We start from the raw sequence: 24,016 nt of genomic DNA, 5'->3' as shown, positions 1-24,016 counted from the left end.
AGTTTTAAATAAATTCAAAGTTGAGATATCGATTTTATTTTTGGTTAAATTTGTTAAAGTGAAAAGTTTTTAATTTAAAATATAAAATTAAGATTTATCATGTAAAATTATTAATAAAAAAAATTAGATGCAAAACTATACCTCTATTGATATCTTGAGGTCTTTGAGTCTTGAGGTTTTGATTTTCAAATTGAAAAATGTAATTATTTTCACTAAAGATGGGATGTTAGAAAAATTACGTGGCTGTAATTTGATAACCATAACACTGATATATAACTTTTGCACGTTAAGATTAATTTCTATTTAGCTCATCGTCAATTAAAAATTAATTATTAAAGTAACTACACATATTTCACTTATACATTAATATTAATTATTCTTATTATATATGTAATGTTTATATTATCCAACAATATTATGCTATCTGTCAATGTACTTAATGAAAATCGTAGATTTAATTCATGTACTTTAATTTGATCAAACTTAATCTCTGCACTTTTCGAACTAGTCAATTTTAGTCTTGGCCCAAAGTAGTTAAATTTATTTAGTTAAATTCAATTATTAGTCTTATACGTTAATCTAAGTCTCTATATTTTTTGAATTTTAAAATTTTAATTAATTTATTAATTAAATTTTCAATGACTAATATGTGAAACAACAAATTCACTCGATATTACTCTATGGTAACATATTTACCGTATCAGATTCTTGAATTTTAATAGCAAAATTAATCCCCTCTTTTGTACGCGTCCCATTTATTTAGTTGCTAGTGACTCAATTAGGAAGAATTTGTCGGATAAGACTAGGGAAGTAGATAGATATGATGTTTTTGTAAGTATATATCTTGTCTTTTATCATCGGTTTTTTTTTCATTTTAAAAGTATAATATAAATATAGAATAAATTATTAAATATTTAATATTTTAAACAATATGAATAAATGGATATTGATAATTTTATCTTATTTTAATATAGATATATTCATGGGTCAAGTTAAATTTAAGGGTTTAGACAAAAATATTAGATTTGAAAAATAAATTTAAACAAAAAAATTAGACTTATTTAAAATATGGGTCAAGATTAAGCTATGGCTTAGACATTAAAGCCCCATACCCTTTTTTAAGTTTATTTATATGTTATGTTATTTTTATATATTAGGTAAATTATAAAACATAAAAATTAAATGTACAGTAATATATAATATTTCAATAACGTAAACATTTAAAAGTTGACTATATTTAAAATTTTAAAATATTAAATATTAAATAATATAAAGTAAATTCAAATGGACTTGAGTTAATTATTTATAAAGATGAGTGAATTTAAACAAAATTTTAAACTCATATTTCAGACCAAATCAAGTTTAAACAAATATAAAATATATTAATATTATACTTAGGCTAGAAGCAAACCTAATCCGACCCAGGCCCGTGAACACCTTTATTTTAACATATATCCTATTTTATTTGTTATATTTACTAAACGTATTAAGCTTGTCCTTTAATATGATATTTAAAATTGTTATACTACGATTGCAACACTCCCATCCGTCTACCTTCACATTACTTCTATTTGTCACTCATGAACATCATGTTTTGGGGCACATCTTCACCACAAGCTACCTCCGTTAGAGATGCCCAGAGCATTTTAATTACCATCCTACTATGTCACGCCCCTAATCTACAGAGTCGAATCACCGCCCAGCTAACACTATGCTTACACGTGATGTCTCTAGTATTCCATATACTTGTCTTCACACCTGAACAGTAGGGCAAGAAACAATCTTCACTCTCTCACTAAACTGAGCAGCTCCCTCTTCTCTCATCTCCCGAAGTCTACTTCTCTTCCACCATTTTATCCCAACGGCTCCTCGCCCTTTAAGATTGAACTGCCACCTTTCTCTGCCTATCTTCTTCCATATTGATTCTTACCATTAAAAAGAAAAAAGAAAAAGACATTCCGTGTTTTAGGGAAAAAACACACAATATATTGATTTTTAAAGTATTGAAGACCCATAAGGGAGACAAACTACATAGTATATATACATACACACATACACAATTAAATTTCAAATTAAGCTCATAATTGCAAAACACTTAAAGCTATTATTATTACATACAACATTATTAGTTCACGAGAAAAGTTCTTTCAACACTGATGGAGCACATGAGAGTGTCTTTTCACCCAGCCCCAAGACATGCAGATTCAAAAGGGCTGAGCCAGCAACTTTCCAAGCGAACCCACATTTGCCAACATCGTCCTTTTTTATGGCATATTCATAGCAAATGTTGTAAATGGCAAGAGCTTCCTCACTGATTTGGTTCATTGGTCTTTGTCTCTCTACCAACTCTGCACCTCCATACAATACCTAATCCCGCAACAATATATGTATTCAATTAGATTTGTGAAGCTAAGAATCGACTAGAGCTACCTAATCCCGCAACAATATATGTATTCAATTAGATTTGTGAAGCTAAGAATCGACTAAAGCTACTAATCATGACCTGAACTTGGAAACTTAATCTGAATAACTCAAATATAAGCTCGGATTTAACTTGATTTGATCAAAAAAGGTTAACATCAAGAAAAGTCAGTACCCCAAACCTGAAACGACCTTGAATCAAGTGGCAAATCAAATGATAAAACCAATGTTTGTTTGAACCAGACCAGACTGACCGATCAAACCAAGAACCAAGCCCAGGTATCAATTCAGTGAGAAGTAAAAATCAATTGACTCGTAAACCGGCACAGACCAATTAAACTGATCTAAAAACCGGTAGCTGAACCGGTTTTTATAGTTTTTAAATTTTTTTTCTTTGAACTGACCAGACCATTCAGACCGAGAACCGGTGGTATGATCAGTTCGACCACTGATCCAACTCCATAAACCTTGGATAAAACCCGAAATGACCTAATCAACCAATCCAAAAACTACCAACGTAACTGAATGACCTGAACTGAAATGAGCTGGACCAAAATTGACCCAAACCTAAAGTTACTTCATTTTGAAATGATTTGGAAAAGAAATGACTTAAAAAAAAAAAAACCAAATTGATCTACCAAGATCGACTTGAACCCGAAAACCTAGTTTGATTAACCCCAAATCTAAGTCAGACTCAACTCGATTTGTCTGTAAAAACTCAACAACTTGAACCGTGAAATCGAATCCAAAATCACTTGAGAACTAATTGTCAAGCCAAAGGATAATAAGCCCAACCCGATAGCCAACTAGCACAACCAAATGTTCCGAGCTTGAATTGACCCAAACATGAAACAACACAAACCAGAAACTGACTCAAACTTGAAATGATTAGAAAAGAAAATGACCCAAAATTTAAAAACTCAAATTGATCTACTAAGATTAATCCAACTCTTCTAGCTAAATGAGAGGTCTACTAATCACCTTTTTGTACACGTCATAAAGTGCATTAGCAGCTGCATCATTTTTTTCTTTGTTACTGCTGTTCAGGACATAAGTCATGTCTTTCCTGTATTGCTCGTAAAGTACTGTCCATTTAGAACGGCATTCTTCAGAGACCTCAACGTTGAAACAAGGGAGCTTTTGAACTTCTGAATAGGATTAAGGTTTAAAAATGTTATCCCACTTTCACTTATTCCATAATAAGCACATAACATAAAAACTCTAAGAACATGCTTTACCTTTCCTTGATACTTCTTCTTGATATGCTTTGACATGATCATAAATCTTCCCCAGTATCGAAGTCGACTTAAATGAATTTTCCCATTCCATATAATGAGGAAATACAGCTACTCTCAACTCTTCCGGAACAATGACCTATTCGGAAGTAGGGAAAGGTTATACAGGTTTCTAAGATAAGCATCAATCTCTCAGAAAGGCTCACTTTCTATTTCGAGTCATTTCGGAGCTATTTAGGGTTTGAGCTATTCAGATTTGAGGCTCCGGCTTTCAGTCCGATCATTATGGTTTCAAACATTTCATGTTCAACTTATTTCAAGTTCGAGTCTGTCAAAGGTTAGAGATCATTCTTCAAATCAATTGCTCACTATTGATTGGCTTCACTTAAAGTATCACATTTAACTGTACTACAAATATCAGTTATATCGATTTCTTTGTCAAAAGTAACTTACTAACCTTCTTTCCCGTCTTTGGTGCATCCAAAGCTTCATAGTATAAATCAATCAGCTTTTTCAGGTTTTCTTTCATAAGAGTTTTCTCAGATGAGTTACTATCTTCAACAGTAAGAAAGCGGTCCATTATAGCAGACCAATTATCTGCTGCCATACCCATAGCATAACTGAAAAAAAGCCAAAAAGCACCATAATATCAGAAATTAATCTGAGACTAAATTATATTAAGGTATAAAGTCAAGTGATTACCTTGGCTGGAACCTAGTTTTCAAGAATGATTCAAAGAGCTCACTCTCCAACTCCTCATCTGAAAATTCACTGGGCCGCCGACTGGGACCTTCAGGAGTAGTACAATTTTCTGTCCAGGGCTCACTGACTTTGAAGTAATCCAATAACTGAAGAAAGTATAAAAACCGGTATCCCTCGTCTCAGAAAACATTAAAGTAAAGCAAAATATGTTTAAAACCGAAAATTTACTCTATGTAGTTCACAGTTGTATCTGTATCTATAAAACCATAGTCCTTTTTGAAGGGTAAGTCGAACTTCATGTTTTAGAATTCAGTGGCCAAAACAATAGGGTGAAAAAATTACCCAACAGACAGGGAAAATGCAGAGGTTGAAGCACCAGAACTATCCCAACACAACAGTTAAATTTCTTTTGATTTGTGTTTTGTAAATGCTTAAAATTGAATAAGTAGGACAAAAAATAATCCCATCGTTTTCATGCTTGATATCTAAGAATGTCGTTGAAATCTAGACCAAAGGAAATGCAATTGACAACAGTTACCACCAACCATGTAGGAATGTAAAGGAATTCTCATATGTAAGAACTAACGAGAAAATTAAATGTCACCTTTTATCGGATACTGAAATTAATAAGTTCATCCAATTGGAATGAAGACGGAAAAATCATAGTAAACTGTTTGAGTACTATTAAATGATGATAGCAATGACTGAAAAAAAATGTAAGAAAGAGGTAAATAAACTCTTTGACCAGATACTATTTCAAAATGAAACCAACCTGTGGATTTTTTGATACGAAGAACATATCACCATCAAAATCACCTCCAGCCATCTCATCAGCCAAACAGCGTGGGCCATTGGAAGGAAAGAATATGGCATACTTGGCATGACCTACATATTCATCCAATTCTTTAACATATCTAGCAGTGAGAATATGAATATCTCCAAAATGTACACCAGGATGGCGGTACACAAGCACTTTTCCAGAAATCTGCCCATTATCCCTACACATATCATCAAAGACCCATAAGTTCTATTGGATTAGAGAGATTCATGTTGTTGCAAGTATAAACAGAGTTGTCAGGTGTCTTAACACACGACCATAGTACCCACTAAATGAAAAGCCCTTTAAAAATTGTGATGCTCCAAGGGATTAATCTTTTTGTTTTCTACTGAAGAGAATATACTCGATGACACGTTGGAGATTATTAATTATTTTTTTATGTAGCCATCACAAACAAAAATGAGACGAACGACAGAAAAACCCTACTTACAAGATGATGCTGACTTCGTCACTTTCTAAGACTCCAGATGGATCTACAGTACCCATTAGATGATAAGAGTCGGTTATAGGGAGTTTTCCACTGAGGAGACCCTTCCTATCCTCATTCAACATTATAGACATCCGATATTGTAAATATGATTCATCAAGAGGAATCCCTGATAAAATCATTTTTGCAGCCAAAAGCTCATCCAAGCCACCACGGTTAAGAGCAACTGCATGTGATAATTAAGAATATTGATTAAAATTGATCACACCAGCGAGAAGCAGCAGATAAGCAAAGGAGCATCAATTAGACAAGACTATTGGTGACATGTAGATAAATACCAGGATATTGTGCAAAGCCAACAAAAGCAAAGAACAACTAAAACATTCGAGTAGAATTTTTTTCTCTACAACAGTATAATACATTCACATTAAGTTAGTATGATCTTCAAAACAAAAATTGGAGAGAGGACAAATTTGTAAATGCTACAAGTTATGGTGACAAAGAAGTTAAGAAAACTACCTCTGAGAGCTGTTCGCTTGTTGGAGAAAGCACCCTGTGACTCTTCTAAAGCATTCTTCAATAGGTCCATAAAAAAATTGTCTGGGACACCTCCATAGCTAAGGAGCATAATCAAATTCTTTGAAAGACTAGTTCTCTTTGGTTGGTTACTGCAGGAGATGACAAAAATCATATCACCCAAAACTGCAGCAAGGATCATTTACAGCTCACAGGGCATAATCTCATCAAAGCCAAATTCATCAAAATCAAGCCAGAAATAAAAGAAATATTGCATCTTCAGTTGCAGATTGTCTTATAACAGAGAATGAGCAATTTAGGCTGAAAGACTGACTTGAGCAGCAAATTTTTCTGCATTCATGCTCTGAACTTCTAAAGCACAATCTCATGATCTTCTGGTAAGTTCTAGGGATGTTAAGAAACTTAAAAAGGTCATGTGAAGTCATTGGCTTCAAAAGAGTGGCTTTATGCCCACAAATTAGGTTGCACACAAGCACCGGAGTGATCCAACATCTGGGAATGGGAACACACTCCTGATTTTGCACACATTGGGACATGTTCTTAATTGCGATTACTAAAGAAGCAAGAGCTGCCGAGCTTCAACTTTTGCCAGCTACAGTTCATACTTCAATGAAGCATTCACCTCAAGAATAAAGAATAAAAATGACAATTCCAGTAAATGCTTAGGACCGGCCTCAACATGTTGTGACAGAGAGTAAAAGAAGAAACCGGTATTGGATAGATATCCTATCAGAACAACAATGCTACATTTAAACAGACATGCATAAAGATTAACATAAATGAGAAATTCAATCCTTTTCCTTATTTATCTTTTTTTTTTCCCCTTGAAGATTCATTCAAGTACTGAGAATGTTATGCAAAACCCAACTCAGCTCACATATTTTGAACTCAGAACATATTCAATTGGGTACTTATTATTCAAGGATTTGGAAGGGAAAAAACTAAACGGATGATATACAAATATATTAAACAGATATTAGAAGAATTAAACAACGGCAAGTACCTTGTAGTAACTACTTCCAAGGAATTCCTAGTGCAGATATTTGATAGATTCAAATCTGGCTCAACTTTAACCATGGAATCCCGTACTTGAATGGTTCTGGGTGGAAGCTTCAAAATTTTGGAATAAAAGTTAGTACAAGCATGCAGCTTTTGAAAAGCAGAGAAATTGTTAGCCAACAAAAATATGTTACAGTAGGTACTATCCTAGACAACAACAAATGGATTATATTGAACATTTTCTTTTTAAGGGAAATATTCATTTGAGGTGGTCTCACTTTTTTTTAAAGGTTATACTGCTGGAAACACAAATCTAGATTATCTGATGTAATAATTGTCATAACTAATTGAACCAGGCTAATATCTCGGATGTTTGCTCGGCTGTTCCAACTTCTCCTAAAAATTTTACACATTTTGTTCAGCAATAAATTAACCAGTACTGTATACTTCAGGATATACTCTGCAAAAAACTAAACATTGCTCCTCATTTCAAGAATGGACTTTTCCATTGGAGTATGGTTCCAGTTATAAAGGGAAATTTGTTTTCATAATTCCTCAAACTAACAAAATTATACCTTTTTATTGACAAGCAAAGTTCCCTTAACAGCATAACCTTTGTAAAAGAAGCGGATCTGGATAAGCAAAGGCTGGAAAGAAAATAAAGAATGAAATGCTAATCAGTTTATAAAATTGGAGAAGAGAGCATCAGCTAGTTGTTCAATGCACATACCGGTACCCTACGGTAAGAATCTGCCTGCATTGTGTCTGGAGACTCCCCCTAAAGTTCATTGAGAAGAAATTTACAATCATAGAGAATCATTGAACTGACAAACAGGTAACAATAAAAGGATCAATAGACAAAAAGCTTAACATCCCAACTATAAAAATTGAGAGATACAGATGGAAAGAAAGTAAAACAAATTGCCAAACTAGTACCATGGAAACTAAATGGCAAATGAATAGTTGGAATCCATGTCTTTTAAAATGACCAAGATATTACAAGCATGCATATCCATTCCACCCCAAACATTGTGAAATTTTAACCAATTCCAGAAATCAGATTTGATGGAATTTTAATGCAAAAATCGTCTATCAAACTGATTTTTGTCCTGCACAACACGTTGATGAATTACTGGGGTAACCATTATGCAATGCTTTCACAAGTTAACATACCAGCAATGCACCAATTGGTCCAATCTCAACACTGGCACCATTCATAATGCTTCCTTTGAAGACATCTTTTGGGCATTTCAATGCCAAATCCTCTGAAATATAACCAGTCCCATCAGAGTGAATACAAAGTTTTCCATCTTTATAAACGGGCTTTTTATCTTTATCCTGCAAAATTTATACAACTAAAATATCAAATTGAACTCGGAAACAAGATAAGATAAAAGAACTAATGAAGAATATGAAAACTTAAATCCATATACCATACTTTGCAAGGTATATCTCCTTCCACCATAAAATTTAAGTTGGACAAGTCATCTTCCAACTTCATGGTCTTAGATAAGATTAGTGAAAATCTACAGACCAAGAAAAAGAAGCCACTTAAAAAACAAAACAAAAAACAAACAAAAAAACTGTAGAATCTAAACATGGATATCTGTATCATCACTAACCTGGCCATGTACTTGGCCATACTCGGTAGGGTATGTACATGCATAAACACACTTCTGGCTTCTTGAACTGTTTTCCCGGATAAAACATATTCTTTACCATCATCAATGGCTGCATTAGACTCGAATCTAACAAAAAAGCATTTGACAGGTGAGGTACTCCGGTCTTTCTTTTTTGCTTCTTTACCTCCATCCTTGAATACTGAAATTTTACATGGTAAGTGTTCAATGCCATGCCCAAATCCTAATAACTAGGGTATTCCAAAAAATAAATTCCACATTAAATGTTTACTCAAGAAACGAGAGATGGAAGATCGTTAATAACCCATATGCTGCAGATAAAGGTAACAAACATATATGTGAATCCCAGAAGCTGCAAACCGGAAAAATAAAGTAATTCTTTCTTACATGCACAGATACACACTTAACACCATAGTGGAATGGAAGCTGGGGACTGAAATTAATAGCTGTCGCACTAGATCATCCTAATTAATATAAAGACAGAACATAGGAGTGGCATAGGAAAAGTAACACATACATTCCACCAACATTTTCTTTTTGCAACTTACATTTTACCAATATTAAAATGGTGAAACCATCAGGTAATATTATAGCACAGTAAACAACCAATTCCTTCATTTAAAAGCAGCTCTAACATCGTTCCTTGGTGCTGATTCTCTTAGACAAGTTGAACAAAACACCTAAACCAATGCTGAATAAAGCAACTAAAATGAACTGGATGATGTCAGCATTCCTCATTAAGACATGAACAAGAGATGCATTTCAGCTGGCAGATGATTATTCCCCTACTCCTGCAACATGGCATATCATGGACATGCATGCCTAGAATACATTCCGAGATGCATACTGCTAGCAGAAAATATAAAAGCCATCAAGACATGCTAGCTTGAACACTTTATGTATGCTGGAATAACAATTCAGAATTAAATGGAAGGGAAAATAAGAACAATAAATAGTATATTTATTATTCCAAGAATGCAGTGCAGAAGACGCACCAAAAAATCGATATCGGCGCAAACCAACAAGAATTCCTTCTTTTGCAACTTTTTTGAACCCTACATAACCACTGTCAAGTGGACTTTTACCTTCTGTTTCAAACTTAACAGAAAGAACGTTATCATCTCCTAAAACCCTTTGCAAATGCCTTCTAGTCCTTTCAAAATAAGGGCCCTGATAAACCACATGAAAATAATAACACATTCAATACAATAAGGAGATGTTAAATTACAATAAATTTGGGGGGAAAAGGGTGGCCAAGGAAAATTAATGCAGAAATAATAATTATTAAGCAAAGCACATTTAATACTCTGTGAATCCATCTACCCCATAAAAAGACGGATCAGGGGACTTAAGTCCCTTTGATAGAAACAACCACAACCATTTTATGAGATCAATTGCAGCCAGAAGCCCAGAACTACAAATCATGACCCAAATCCAGTAAGGCAAGCAACAAACAAATACACACTTGCAGTAGATGTTTGGGGTATGCTAGTTCCAACGTCATGATAATTCCATATCACCACTTATTACCATAAAAGCTTTACAAAATCGTATTTTGATCTGTACCACCATACATGCCTACCATATGAAATAGAATAAGTTTTCGTAAGCATGAGATAAAAAGGTAAATCTCATTAAACTGCCTTCAGCTACCTCATAAAACTGTCCATATCCAATACATGTTTCTATAAGTGTCTATAAACTTAACCCAATCCTTTTGTCCTATGAATGTAAGTTAACATATATACATGCCAAAAACAAAGAATCAAGACAATGCAAAAGCCTAGAAACTGAAACTTCCAATTTACCTTGAACCTATATGTCCCGTTTTCTTGCACATGACAATGATACTCAGTCGTTTTTCCTTCCCACTCAAGCAGCTGCAAGACAAAGGTATGCAACGGTAAGTGAGAAAAGCAAAAAAAGAGAGAAAAAAAAAAAACAATTTCACAAGGCATCAAAAGCAGGGAAGGTAATATGCCCACATGAAAAAGGGTCGAATACAAGTTAGAATTTTCGGAAACATCTATGTTCATTCCCTTCATAATTAGCACGCCATGTAATTCAAAATATGGCTAGAATCAAACACAGCTAACACCGTTATGTTTACCTTAACACGGTCAGCTCGAGCATAACGTTGACCCAGGGAATCCCAGATCTCTTTTTCAAACTCATCCATCCCCAAATTCTTTAAACTTTGAATGTGATCAGCAGTGATTACTTCTTCCAACTTATTCCTATGGCAAAATATATATGGAAAAGGGTCTTAAAAACACATTATTAAAAGCAGTGAAAGATAGACATAGCCATAAATTGGAAACTTACTGTCCAATGTAACTTAAAATAAGAAAAGCTTTACGAAATTCAAGCTCCCCTAAAGCTACCAACTGTGGACACACTTCTTCTCTACCAACATTTGTTAAAGAAGTCAGAATAGGAGTAGCTACCGACTGTGGACCAAACCCTTCTTCTCTATTAGCATTTACTGAAGAACTCTGAATAGGAGTAACTGAAGCTGAAGTAACATTAACATTATTTCACCCTTTTAAAACCAATAAACACAAAACGTCAAAAACAACTACCAAAATGAAAACAAACCCATGGTTTCAAAGAAGTGTAAAACCTTGAGAGTTCATCATAAGCCGGCAAGTTTTGGAGGGAGAAGAAAAGGGGCTACTATTTAGTTGAGCAGAATTGGATCGTTTTTGTGGAGAGCCATTGCCGTTTGATTCGTTTCTTATCATATACATCACGAATCGATCAAACGTAGTACGAATCTCCGTCCGTTGGATTTTCTCTAGAATCCTTAGGGATGCTTCTTCACCTACCTCAGCCAATGCCTGCCTCGTTGAGTAACCAAGTCGTGGCTGTTGCTGCTCGTTGCAAATTCTGGATATCAATGCTTCAACCGCTTGAGGTAATAAAACAACGTCTTCATGGGAATTGTTAGCCATTGTTAAACTAGAGTAAACATTTGATGAAATGCAGCAACGAAAAAAAATATTCAGTGGGGGGCTTTTAACAGGTCGTATCGCTTCAAAATTTTCAAACTTTAGAATTGGGTTCTCAATTTTCTTCAACAAAAACATTTGATATTTATTGTCAAATCAAATGTACGTGAAATGTGAAAAGAACCAAAAGAGTAAAATTTCATAAAGATGAATGGTACAATAATCACACCGTGTAATAGTACTACTTTGATGAAATGGCCAATGAGCAGAAAAAGCTTCACTATTATAAAGAAAATTAAAAAGAAAGAAGAAAAGGTAAAGATTCCAATTTTAATGAATAGTAGAGTTAAAAAAGATTCAAAAGGCCTTCGTTTGGGCTGTTTTGTCCGTGAGCCGGTCGGCCAAGTAAAATAAATTAAGTCTGCATTTTAAGGGTTAGTTTAGTAATACTTTTAAAAAGTGTATTTTAGAAATGCTTTTGAAAATTTTGATTTAAAATTTAATTATTTAGCATTGCTGTTAAAAAGTACTTTTGACAAATAAAATGTCTATTTTAAACATGTTATTATCAAGTAATAAATACACATTTAAATAATACTTAAATTAGTTAATATTATTATATTTTAGTAAGAATATAAAAAATTATCATAACTTCTTGTTAATATTTTAATATATAAAATATAAATTTAAAATATTTTTAAGCAATAAATATTAATTATTTATAAAATTTAATTAGAATATATAAACTATATTTTAAATATTTAAATATAATTATTAAATATTTTTAATTAGTATTTTAAAAAATATTTTTTATTTTTAATTAGTGATTTTAATATATTTGTAATTAAGTACCAAAAAAAAGGGGAAAGTACTATGTTATTGGAGGGGTAAAAAAGTAATTAAGCACTGAAAGTGCTTTTGGAAGAGGAAAAGCTAAAAATTTTAGCTTCTCCTCCTCAGGAGTGCTTTTCAAAAGCACTTCTAAAAAGTTAAAAATTTCAGCCAAAAGCAGCTTGATCTGCACAGCTTTTTTTCCAGAAGTGCTTTTCAAGCCAAAAGTGCTTTTGAAAAGTAATGCAGAACTGGCCCTAAGTCTGATTTGAGGTTAAAATTTTGTTTTTAATTAAATTTGATTAGAATATATTTATTAAAATTCAAGTTCAGATAATCTGGATTGTATTTAAAGTTTTTATATATTATTTTTTTATATAAAAATAATTTTTAAAAATATAATAGGTCAAATATATTAAAATTTAATATAATTAAATAACACTAAAATAAATACAATTTAGCAAGTAAATATTTCTACAATAATAATAAATTTAATAATAAAATAAAAATTATAAATATCTAAAAAATAACAATAAAATAGTAACAATATAATGACGAAATGATAGCAAAACAATGAAAAAAATAGTAACAAAATAGCAACATCTTTTTTTTTCAAATTCAGGCCAAATTGGGTCTAGCTCGGGTAAAAAAAGCTTACCCGAGTTTCAACCCGTTTAGAAAATAAATCTTATTTTTTTTGTCCAAACTTATTTTTCGATCATATATTTTTATCCAAAATTTTCAACAATCTATTAAATCGATTTTCGGTTTTAGAATAATACCATGTCGAATATTTTTTTTATCTAAAAGTTTGAATTTGTTTATTATTTGTAAATTATCTAAATATTTTCAACTTTTTCCAATCATTTTTTGGATGTTGAAATACGTAAAAACAATTTGAATTTAAATATGCTGAAATTCTTTTATATATAATTAAAATTGTAAGCATTTTTTAATTAGTGGAGTATAAATTTAAATTGATGAAAATTTATGTATGAAATTCCAGATTGAATTATAATTTTGAAATTTATTCATTTAAATTAAGAATAAATTATTAGAATACTTGTTTAAATGTGAAGAAAAAGGGGTGGACTGGGGGACGTGCATGGAAATTAAAGGACACGGATATGGGCAGCCACAGTATTCAAAGGACAGGCTAAAGCCCTTAAGCCCATTTATAAAAGTTCTTTACTGTTCTTTGCCTTTTAGGCTTGTGATGCAAACATCCTTTATTTGGGTTTTTACCTCAAACAATACCCAACCCATATTGAATATTTGGAAGAATCCGAATTTTTTTTGTATTATGCATGTCCGTTATATTGTTTATGTTCCGGGTTTGGGTTGTCCCTTTTAACAACTTTGTCTCTAAAGTTCAAACTTACGTTCTCTCTTTAGGATTGCAATGTACCTTACCATTGCATCTAACCATTTGTTGGTGAGAATCCGAAACATTAATTCTACACTATTGGAATATGAATTCACATAGTACACATTATAAATAAAATATTATAAATTAATACTTAAATGTTATATTTGTAAAATAATCTCGAAAAGTGAGAGATAAATTGATAACAATTGCAATACTAGATAATTTTAGAAACAAATTAGATATGCATCGCTTTGATCAAATCGTTAAAAATTGCATCCTAATTTCGTCGTCATCAGACCAACTTGAAAATGAATTTCAAACATCATCATTGTGCTCTATCATGACGGAACCCTCCAAGAGCGATTTCAATAAATTTGACGATACTCTTACCTTAACAAATCTCATATATACACTAGAAAGATGACAAGAAACTAAAACTAAAACTAGTATTGCTCTAAGAGTAAACAAAACAAAAATTAAAAAAAAATTATCATTTTATTCTTGTATATATAAACTATTAAAAAGGTAAAATATAGTAACGTAATATAGAAAAAATGATATGTTTTATGCTTTTTTTGAAGAATTATGTCTAGAAATTTAATTGCCTTTAAAAATATTAAAATATTAAAGATAAGAAACAAAAATTAAATTAAAGCGGAGATGGATGCATCCAACATCCATAGAACTGGTAATGGTTTTTAATATTATACATCCATCGTGGAATGGGGCAAGTGGTGAAACAAAGCATGCCTATTGTGGAGCAATAGTCGATTTAGCAATATCTACTCCCACCTCGCTCTGTTGTCATCCCTAAGTAGTATTGATGTTTTCTTCTATTGTGGATGCCTCATCTCCTTTTCCATTATTTGTTTTTTTTAATGTAACTCAAATTTTGACTCTCGTTTTAAAATTCCTCTAAACTTCAAATCATTCAAATACATCCCTAAACTGTCGAGGTTATGTTAATTAGGTCATTCTATTACAAAAATCGTTAATTGAATTGTGAAATGACATATCAAATCTTATGTGACATAATTTAAATAAAAGATTTAAGAATAATTAAATATTGTGAAAATCTCAGTTTTGAGATTTTCAAAGCTTTTACATTTTTTTTCATTTTTATTTTATTTTTAATTTTTACTTTTAAAAATTGTTCGAGAACATTTTATTTTTCTTTAAAATTTTAATTTTAAATTTAGTTACATAAAATTCGATTTACCGTTTAATGATTTTAATAATAAGAAAGCTTGATGTAATATCGATACTTTACTAACAATATTTAATATTACAAAAACTTATCACATATTTCAACCTAAAAGAAAAATTACATTTTTTTAAAACGTTTACCAGCAACTTTTAAGAAAGAAAAAGAAGGAACTCATCTCAAAGGAGTCCCACTTTGGCTTTTAGTCTTCTTTATTTTAGTTCTTATCCACATGTTTTAATTTTATGATTAAAATATTCTTCAGGTGCTTATATTTTTTTTACATTTAAAATTTAGTTTTTTTATTCTTTATTTTCAGAATTCCTTTTTTTCTTTATACTTTTCGGATTAAAAATGCAACTTCAATTGTTAACACCGTTAAAACTTTTTTATTAAATTAAGGCCTATTACATTATTTTGTTTTTATTTTTTTGCATATCTATCGAGTATATTTTTATTTCGAAATAAAACCAGGGTCGAAAATAAATTGTAATTTTTATGATAGTAAAAATGTAATTTCACTATTTTAATAGCATATACATTTATAATTTTTAAAAAATTAAACCAAATTTTTATCACTTTTAGAAGGGACAAAGTACAATTTTACCTTTACTAAATTAAAATTTTAAATTTTTTAAAAGAATTAAATAAAAAAATTTATCTTAAGGAGGTCAAGCCCTATCAATCCCTTAATTACTCCCCTAAATAAAACACCAACATATTTAAATGATTAATTTTGATAATATTAAAAATTGGATTCGAGTTTTTAAATTCGTAAAGTAAATAAACTAAAATTTTTAAAAATAAAATTATATTTACAGAAACTTAAAAGTGTATTTTAACCTAATTTTATATTGCGAGATGAAAAGTTTGATTTGTAATAAAACTTCAACGTTTCATCAAAGGGACAATAATAGGAGATTAAAGCTAAAGCAAAAGAGCGTTATGTTCGTTAAAGTGTTTATGATTATCTAATTAATTAAATACGTGGCCATTAACAATATGGACATAAGAGATTATTATTGTAATAATAACAATAATTGAGTTTTGTAAATACATAAATGAAAGTAATTATAGGTAAAGCTAAAAAAACATGAAAATACATAGTTCGATTTTTTTGTGGAGCTTAGTTTAGTAGGTAAATTTGTTATATTTCAATTCAATATAACAAATTATTTAAGTATCACATTCTAATATAACGACTTAACTTTTGTACTTAATAATTTGGATTACTCACCTCTAAATTTTCTTTCTAAAAATTTAGACGATAAACAATACTTATTTACTCTCTCAGTTGTACTCTAAAAATAGTTCCACAATGATTAGATTAGTGCTCTCAATACTCAGTATTAAACCTATACAAGTTTCTCAATGTATAAAAATTTTCAAGATTTGTTAACATAATTATAGTAGCTAAAATAGCAAGATACAACGTACTAATAAATATCAATGTAAAGAGGATTACTAGATATATGTCTTCAATGCTATCTTGATCTAATCTCCACAATCCAAGGAATCTGATTGCTTGATCTAATCTTCAAAATAAGTTGCTTTAAATAAATTGATTTTCATAGTCAAGCCTGCATACTTCTACAATATCAACATCATTCATAATCCCAAAGATTTTATTTCAAAAATTACCAACTTCAAAAATGATAAATTACAACTCTGTCGCAATGCTAACCATGGTAGTCACTACTAATAACACTTTAACAACCACATCAAAACACTTACCTCAACACAACGTAATAAGTTTGTTTATGTAATTCGGATTCAACAAATCTCTATGAACCCACACTTAAAAAATGATTTTACTCAATAATTATTAGGCATATCTCTCAATTGAAGCCCTATCAACCTTTATACTAATGGATAATTGCATTTTCGAAATTGTCCCCAAATTATTACAATAACTCTCCAAAAAATCGCATTATAATAAATTAAACTCTCCAAAAGATACCAAAATCCTCACAATACAACCTAATTAATTTCAAAGAAAAACTTGTACTTGTAATTTCTTCATAATTGCCTCCACATGAAAAACAACTCAAATAATCGAAATATACAAAAACCACTTTAAATTATCACAAACTCCTCGAACAAAGAATAGAACAACTAGATGAGTCAGACAATAAAATATTTTAACCAAATTTTATGGTTGTCTTACAATATGATAACTTTTATCTTGTAATAGAACTTCTATTTTGAGAATAATTGTAATAATTAATACGTCTTTTCTCAAAAGCAATAAAACTTCAATGTCTTATAAGGGGACAAATAACAGGAGATTAAAGGTAAAAGCAAAAGAGCGTTATGTTAGTTTAAGTGTTGATGACTATCTGATAAATGAAATACGTGGCCATTAACAATATGGACAGCAGGGATTATTATACAATAATAACAATAATTGAGTTTTGTATTATACATAAATGAAAGTAGTTTTAAGTAAAGCTAAAAAAAACATGAAAAAGATTGATGTAGAACTCACATTTTGGTGTCTAAGTCAAAGAAACGGTCGAGCAGGGTACGTGTCTGCAATTTGGAGTGAATTCTTTTTATCCAAATAAAAGGAAAATAAAAAGGTGATAATCACAACTATATATATATATAACATCAAAATTTTTAGGGTAAAATTGCTGTTAGTCCCTCTATTTTGATAAAATTAAAATTTAATCTTTATACTTAAAAAAATAAATTACCATATTTTTTTTCTATTTAAAGTTTCTAATCAAATTAATAATTTTCTTATAAAAAAAATTAAACTTAACATGTGGATAATTATTCTTTACACCCCAAAATCTATAAAATTATAAGTAAATACATAGTAAATTTGTAATTTAATATCAAAAAATGATGAAATTTTAATTTAATCTTTTTCAAAAATATAAAAATATAAATCAATATATTTTAATTTTTATAAAAATATATGTAACTTAATTTCTAACTCTGGAGGAAAAAATTCGGTGTCAATTAAACTACCTGGATATGATGGGCATATAAGAGTGGTATAAGCGGCATATAAGTCCCTTGACCTCCTCCTTAGTTCGAGAAAATCATCTGTTGATCCTCCAAAAAAGTGTAAAGTTGTAAGCTAATCATGAAAAAGAAGAAAAAAAAAGTATTTTAGCTCCCAAAATTTATAATTCAATCTCGATCCTCTTAGTATAAAACTTCTAACTTTTTCTTTAGTGGCGTATGATTGACGAAAAATACTAAATTTGCTAGTAATCGAATTATAATTTTTAAGTCAAAAAAGTGATGAGAGGATTTAGTTTATATAAAGATCAAATTTCAAACTTTATTAAAATATAAGGACCAATAAAAAAATTTGACCAAAGTTTCATTCATAATTTATTGCTTGGAGGAGGAGAAAAATGAAACCATGGTTTAAGTGGTAGAGATAAAAGTGATAAAGACTCAAAACTTCAATCATTTATGGAATTTAATGGAAATAAATATAACCTCTCACCCACTATTAATTAAAATTATAGCCATTTCTTGGACCAGCAAGTTCTTTGTTATTTCCTATTTAATAATATTATCCAAATTTGCTTCCATATCTAGAATTATAGACCGACAACATGTTACCTTACTATATTAAATAAAAGAACCCTGTTAATATCTGATATTATTTTATGTATTATCGATAAATTTAATTTTTTGAAAAATAAATTATTTTCATTCAGGTGTTATGTTAATATCTAAATCATTAATTAATAGTTATACACCGAGCGAGAAAATTACTTTTAAAAGTTAGAGAGAATCATAAATTTTTGAAGGATCAAAATGTAATTTTATAATTAAATATTTCATAAAATTTTAAGAAGTTAAATGAAAAAATTATTATTTTGTGGGGCCAAGGTCATTACCTGCCCTGTTTTTCTTAACCACTGTGGAAGAGTTGACATATTGGAAAAAATCTTTAAAGTGTTGTTTGTTGGGTAATTGACCTATCCTCCATACGGAAAGGTATTGTCCTTGGATTGTGTTAATGTTTTGTCTCTTGATGAAATCTAACACGACTCGAAGACAATACTTATTATTGTTGAGAGTTCAAACGGTTATTTGTCAAACGGTACATAAAAAAACTTTTTAAAAAAATTTACCCTAAACAAGGAGATAGTTTTTAATGGAAAAATATAAAGATAAATATATTTGTTTAAAAGTAACTTTTGAAACATTAATTATTATTAATTAAATATATTGAACCGTATTAATTGTTTCCAAAGCAACTAACCACTTGAAAATGAAATTAATTTACTGTTATAAATATTTACTTTCATGCATGGCAAACTCCAATAGCGACGTAAAATAAATCAACAAAAATTAACGACAGCCATCACTATCAAAAATTAAGACAGCTACACAACAAATACAAGAAAAATATATTTTAAAACAAAAATAAAACCCTAAAAACCTAATAAATCCAAGACATCCCACTCTCCATCAACCTCCAAAATTATTTCATTAAATTAATATGATTTCACATATTTTACGGAAATTAAAAATTGATATTTTTTGTGAATATCAATAATTGAATTTATTTTATAATTTTCGTAAAGTAATGATATTCACAATTAGACGAAACTCAAACACATTCTATTTTCTCTTTTTTCAAGATTTATAAGAAAAATACAGTCACCTACATACTCCTTATTTTACAATTATTAATAAAAAAAACCTTCTTAATAATCAAATTACAAAAAGGCAAAATTACAGTGTAAAACCCCTTTTGTAATCAAACTGTTGTCAGATCAAAACAAAAAATTCACATGAGCAACCTTGCCAAATGGATCAAAAGTGTATATATATATGCTTATGAACTTATGATATATATATATGCAGCAATCGTCATCACCATCATCGACCCCCTGTTTCAAAAGGCAGACATTCTTTTTTGCAGCTTAAGATCCTTATAAAACCTGTTAATGAATTCTTCAGCCGCCATATCCACTTGACTATCATCCCCACCTTCATCTTTCAACGGGAACGGCGAGTCCGTCACCCTTAATTGCCTCACAAACGGACTCTTCCCCCCAAACCCCGGAAAAACCAAAGGCGATACCGCCGCCTCCACCGCCTCATTGTTCAACATCTCAAGAACCTTCTGCACCGCAGCCACCGTCGTAACATCATCGTATCTATACTTAGACGACTTCCCAAAATGATAACCATGGTGGTGGTTCTTACCGCCACGCTTGTGGTAAAAAAACGCCGCCGTAGCCGGGCTGTTACTGCAACTGAACTCGTACTCCCTTGGTGAAACGAAGGATAAGTGAGCGTCGTTCGATCGGCAACTCAAAGACGACAAGTGGTCATGGAATTTCCGGTGGAAAACCAAGTTTTTTATCACTTTACTGGCATTGTATTTTCCTTTCTTCACCATGAAATGAAGGTCCAACATAAATTTGCTCTTGGATATCCCTGTCTTCAACATGAGGAAGACTATCCGTACAATGTTCCATAGTTTCTTTTGGACAACTGGTGGGCTTGCTTCCATTTCCATCTTTGAAAAGATTTCCATGGTGGCACTGAGAAATAGGTTTTTTGGGGGTGATTTTTCAGAGAGATAAAAGGGAAGAAGGGATCTTTTTTGTTGTTGTTGTTGTTTGGACGCAATGGATGAAGGAGATGCAGTGATATATATACAAGCATAAGAGCTTTCAAAAAGGTCCAATTTTCTTGTTGGTCCCTCTATTATGTTTAAATTTGGGATTAAGTTTTTGTACTTTAATTTGACATACTTTGGGTTAGGGGAGAGCAATCGGTTTAATCAATCGGTTCAATCAGGTTTTTTTTCTAACCGACTTAAGAAAATCGAGCCATCTGACTAAAGTTGAGAATATTGATCAAATCGAACCAACTTTGATTTGGTTGGTTTGGTCGGTTTTTCAATTAACTAACATTGGGTTATTAGGTTGGATTTATATGATTATATTTTATTATATATTATAAAATATATAATAAGTATGTTTTTCTTTAGTTGGTTTGATTCAGAGATTCAAAAATTGATAACCAATCAATGTAACACCCCTTAACCTCGAACCGTCGCCGAAACAGAATTACGAGGCATTACCGGACGTATCGAACGATTTACAACAATTCTTAAATAAATAACCAATATATTAAAATAATTCATAAAATTTATTAGTTTGTTTACCAAATGACTTCATTTTTTTTTTATAAAAATTTCGGCAGCATTTCTGCTTATTTTTACATAAAACCCCCTGCAAATTAAAACCATATAGTTCCCAAATATCACCAATTTAACCAATTCATTTCACATTCACATTTTCTATTCTAAATACTTCTAATCAAACTCAATCTACACAATATCAATTTAAAATTTAACAATGTACTAATTAGATAAAATAGATAGACTTCTTTCATTAAAATCCATAAACTTTTAATACTAACATTTTTAACCATTATATATTAAAACATAATAACCTTTATACACAATCTATGTACATGCCACCTTTACCAAAGGAAAAATACATCACCAAGTTTTGCCGAAGCCGGGATTAATCTGGATGCTGAACCGGGACCTTTGACTTCTATCGACCTGCGCACGGAAACAACTGTACGCTGAGTAATTTATACTCAGTGGTATTACCGTAATTCAAATTATAACAATAATGTACATGTAATGCATAAATCGTATATACAATTTAAATTCAATATTTCAACAATAGCAATTCATCAACCAATATCGTATATCCACAATTTGAGTTTGAATAAATCACGAACCTTAGGTTCATTTCTCAATCTCATTTCACATTTCAATTCACAATTCAACTTTTTCATATCATTTCAATAGCTCGTTTGACCAACTCGTTCGGTTTATCATTTCATCATTTACCCTATTAACAAAACTCGGACTTTGGCGGATACACGGATCCAACCAAACACACCAGAATGGCACCCAGTGCCTCATCGGATAGTTCGAAGCAATAGTTGACACCTAGTGTCTCATCGGCAAAGCCGAAGAAAGTTGGTACCCAGTACCTCATCGAATCTATCCGAAGAAATATAGTGACACCTAGTGTCTCATCGACTCGAGGTCGAAGTATCCCTGAACTCTTCCAATCCTATGGCATGCCAACTATATCCGACTCAGCCCGACTAGTTAATAGGGTATTTAAATCACATATATTCTCAATTCAATCACAATTTCTCACACTTTCAATTCAATCATTTTTCCACCTTCAATCAATAATTATTTCACAAATTCACACATTTTCACAACTCAATACATTTTCATACAATTTAATACCATTCACAATTCGATTCAAATTCATTTCCCGCTTTCAATCAACAAACAATTCAAATATTAATTCATATAAACTATTCAATTTAATTCCCACTCATAATAATAATAATAATACTAATAATAAGTTAATACTAATATTATACTTACCTCACATTTCATTTACTAGACACATAAATTAAAATTTAGCATTTAATAATAAATAACTTGAATTATAGTAATACAAACCGTTATTCTCCCGTTTTAGTCCTCGATAACTTTCTCGTTTCCTTTTGACGCCGATGCCTCGGGTTCTTTGTTAGCTACGAAAATAATAATTTGTAATATTAATTACAGCACTAATTATAATAAATAATTGAATTTCTATTCAATTTCTTCCTAATTCTCAATTTAATCCTAACTAAATTCACTTACTTTCCTAATTCAATTCACACTCTATTTCTATTCAAATTTCATCCAAACTAAAATTTAACTATCAAAATTTCAGCATATTTTTCTAATTTCGAATTTCCCTCAATTTAGTCCCTAAAACATAAAACTTATAGTTTCTTTTACAATTTAATCCCTTTTTCAATTCTAACTTAAAATTCCTTCAAGTTAATCCCTAATTCATCTCTTTTGTTCAACATAAACTATACTTGAAAACCTATGAACTTACAAAATATCAACTTAATTCCATCAAAACTTTGTTTTAAAGCTTTTAAAACATTAGAATTAAGAGAAAAGGGCTAATTTGACTTACCAATCAAAACTTTAAACCTTAAACCTTGAATTTTTCCTTTTTCTTTCTTTTTTCTTCTTTCTCCCCTGTTTCTTCTCTGTTTCGTCTTTGGCTATTCTGTTTCTTTCTTCTTTTGTTTCTTTTATTCTTTTATTTTAACTTACTTTACTTTATTTCCTTTATTTTATTTCTTTTGTTTTCTTTTATTTAATTACTTTAATGTAATAATTAAAACAAATATCTATTTAGTAATTAAATATAAGTATTACAAATGTATGTATTTTATTAATACACTTGTATTAAATATCACCATACATTTGTCTTTATTTAATTTATTTCTTAATATAATATTTATAATATAATTAATTTAATAATATCCTTTATAATTAATTTATATATTTATATAAATAAATAATATAAAAATCTAAGATTTTTACAATGTTATGTCGCCTCAACTTCCAAATGTGGCTTAATTGCCCATTTGGTCCCTCTTATTTTCTTTTGATCTATAATTAAACATTTACCCTTTATTCAATTTAATCCTCTTTCCTAATTATTCTTAATTAGATTAAATTCATCTATCTAAAACTTAATTAAACACACAACTAGTCTCGTAAATATTTCTAATAATTATTTTCGGACTCAATTTACTAAGACGGAGGCCCGATATTATACTTTTTCGATGCCCGTGAATTTTGGGTCATTACAATCAAATTAATCGATTAAATCAAAATCAAAATCAATCACCCCATTTAACTATGACTCCCCTTGATAAATAGAAAAAATTGCAATTCTAAATAATAATTTGGGAAAAAATGTATTTTTGGCTATTTCTAAAAGTTACTAAACCAGTTTAAGGACTTTTCACAAA

At 30.5% G+C, this 24,016-nt stretch overlaps 2 protein-coding genes across 5 annotated transcripts; both read right to left on the bottom strand.

Moving 5' to 3' along the window:
• Positions 1 to 1,988: 1,988 nt before the first annotated feature.
• Positions 1,989 to 12,067, bottom strand: LOC107940156 (probable RNA-dependent RNA polymerase 5). Of its 4 annotated transcripts, none has more exons than XM_016873587.2 (19): positions 11,423 to 12,067; positions 11,125 to 11,314; positions 10,910 to 11,036; positions 10,608 to 10,679; positions 9,795 to 9,969; positions 8,782 to 8,980; positions 8,598 to 8,685; positions 8,333 to 8,497; positions 7,890 to 7,937; positions 7,735 to 7,806; positions 7,164 to 7,270; positions 6,143 to 6,291; positions 5,627 to 5,849; positions 5,131 to 5,356; positions 4,359 to 4,504; positions 4,114 to 4,276; positions 3,660 to 3,795; positions 3,403 to 3,569; positions 1,989 to 2,367 (listed from the first exon to the last, which is right to left on the bottom strand). In XM_016873587.2, the coding sequence occupies exons 1-19, from the start codon at positions 11,886 to 11,888 to the stop codon at positions 2,131 to 2,133; spliced, it is 3,156 nt and encodes a 1,051-aa protein (XP_016729076.2). In that variant the 5' UTR covers positions 11,889 to 12,067; the 3' UTR covers positions 1,989 to 2,130. The 4 variants fall into 4 exon arrangements, with proteins under 4 accessions (XP_016729076.2, XP_040973002.1, XP_016729077.2 ...); XM_041117068.1 differs by having other exon boundaries at positions 1,989 to 2,369; positions 3,406 to 3,569; positions 11,423 to 11,964; XM_016873588.2 differs by having other exon boundaries at positions 11,125 to 11,308; positions 11,423 to 11,961.
• Positions 12,068 to 19,738: 7,671 nt separating this feature from the next.
• Positions 19,739 to 20,789, bottom strand: LOC107940145 (uncharacterized). The gene has a single exon (XM_016873573.2). The coding sequence runs from the start codon at positions 20,676 to 20,678 to the stop codon at positions 20,031 to 20,033; it is 648 nt and encodes a 215-aa protein (XP_016729062.1). The 5' UTR covers positions 20,679 to 20,789; the 3' UTR covers positions 19,739 to 20,030.
• Positions 20,790 to 24,016: the final 3,227 nt, after the last annotated feature.

The sequence above is a fragment of the Gossypium hirsutum genome, chromosome A07, assembly GCF_007990345.1.
Source record: "Gossypium hirsutum isolate 1008001.06 chromosome A07, Gossypium_hirsutum_v2.1, whole genome shotgun sequence".
NCBI lineage: Eukaryota > Viridiplantae > Streptophyta > Magnoliopsida > Malvales > Malvaceae > Gossypium > Gossypium hirsutum.
The sequence above is the reverse complement of the archived record's forward strand: the minus strand, read 5'-3'. Positions and strand labels throughout refer to the sequence as shown.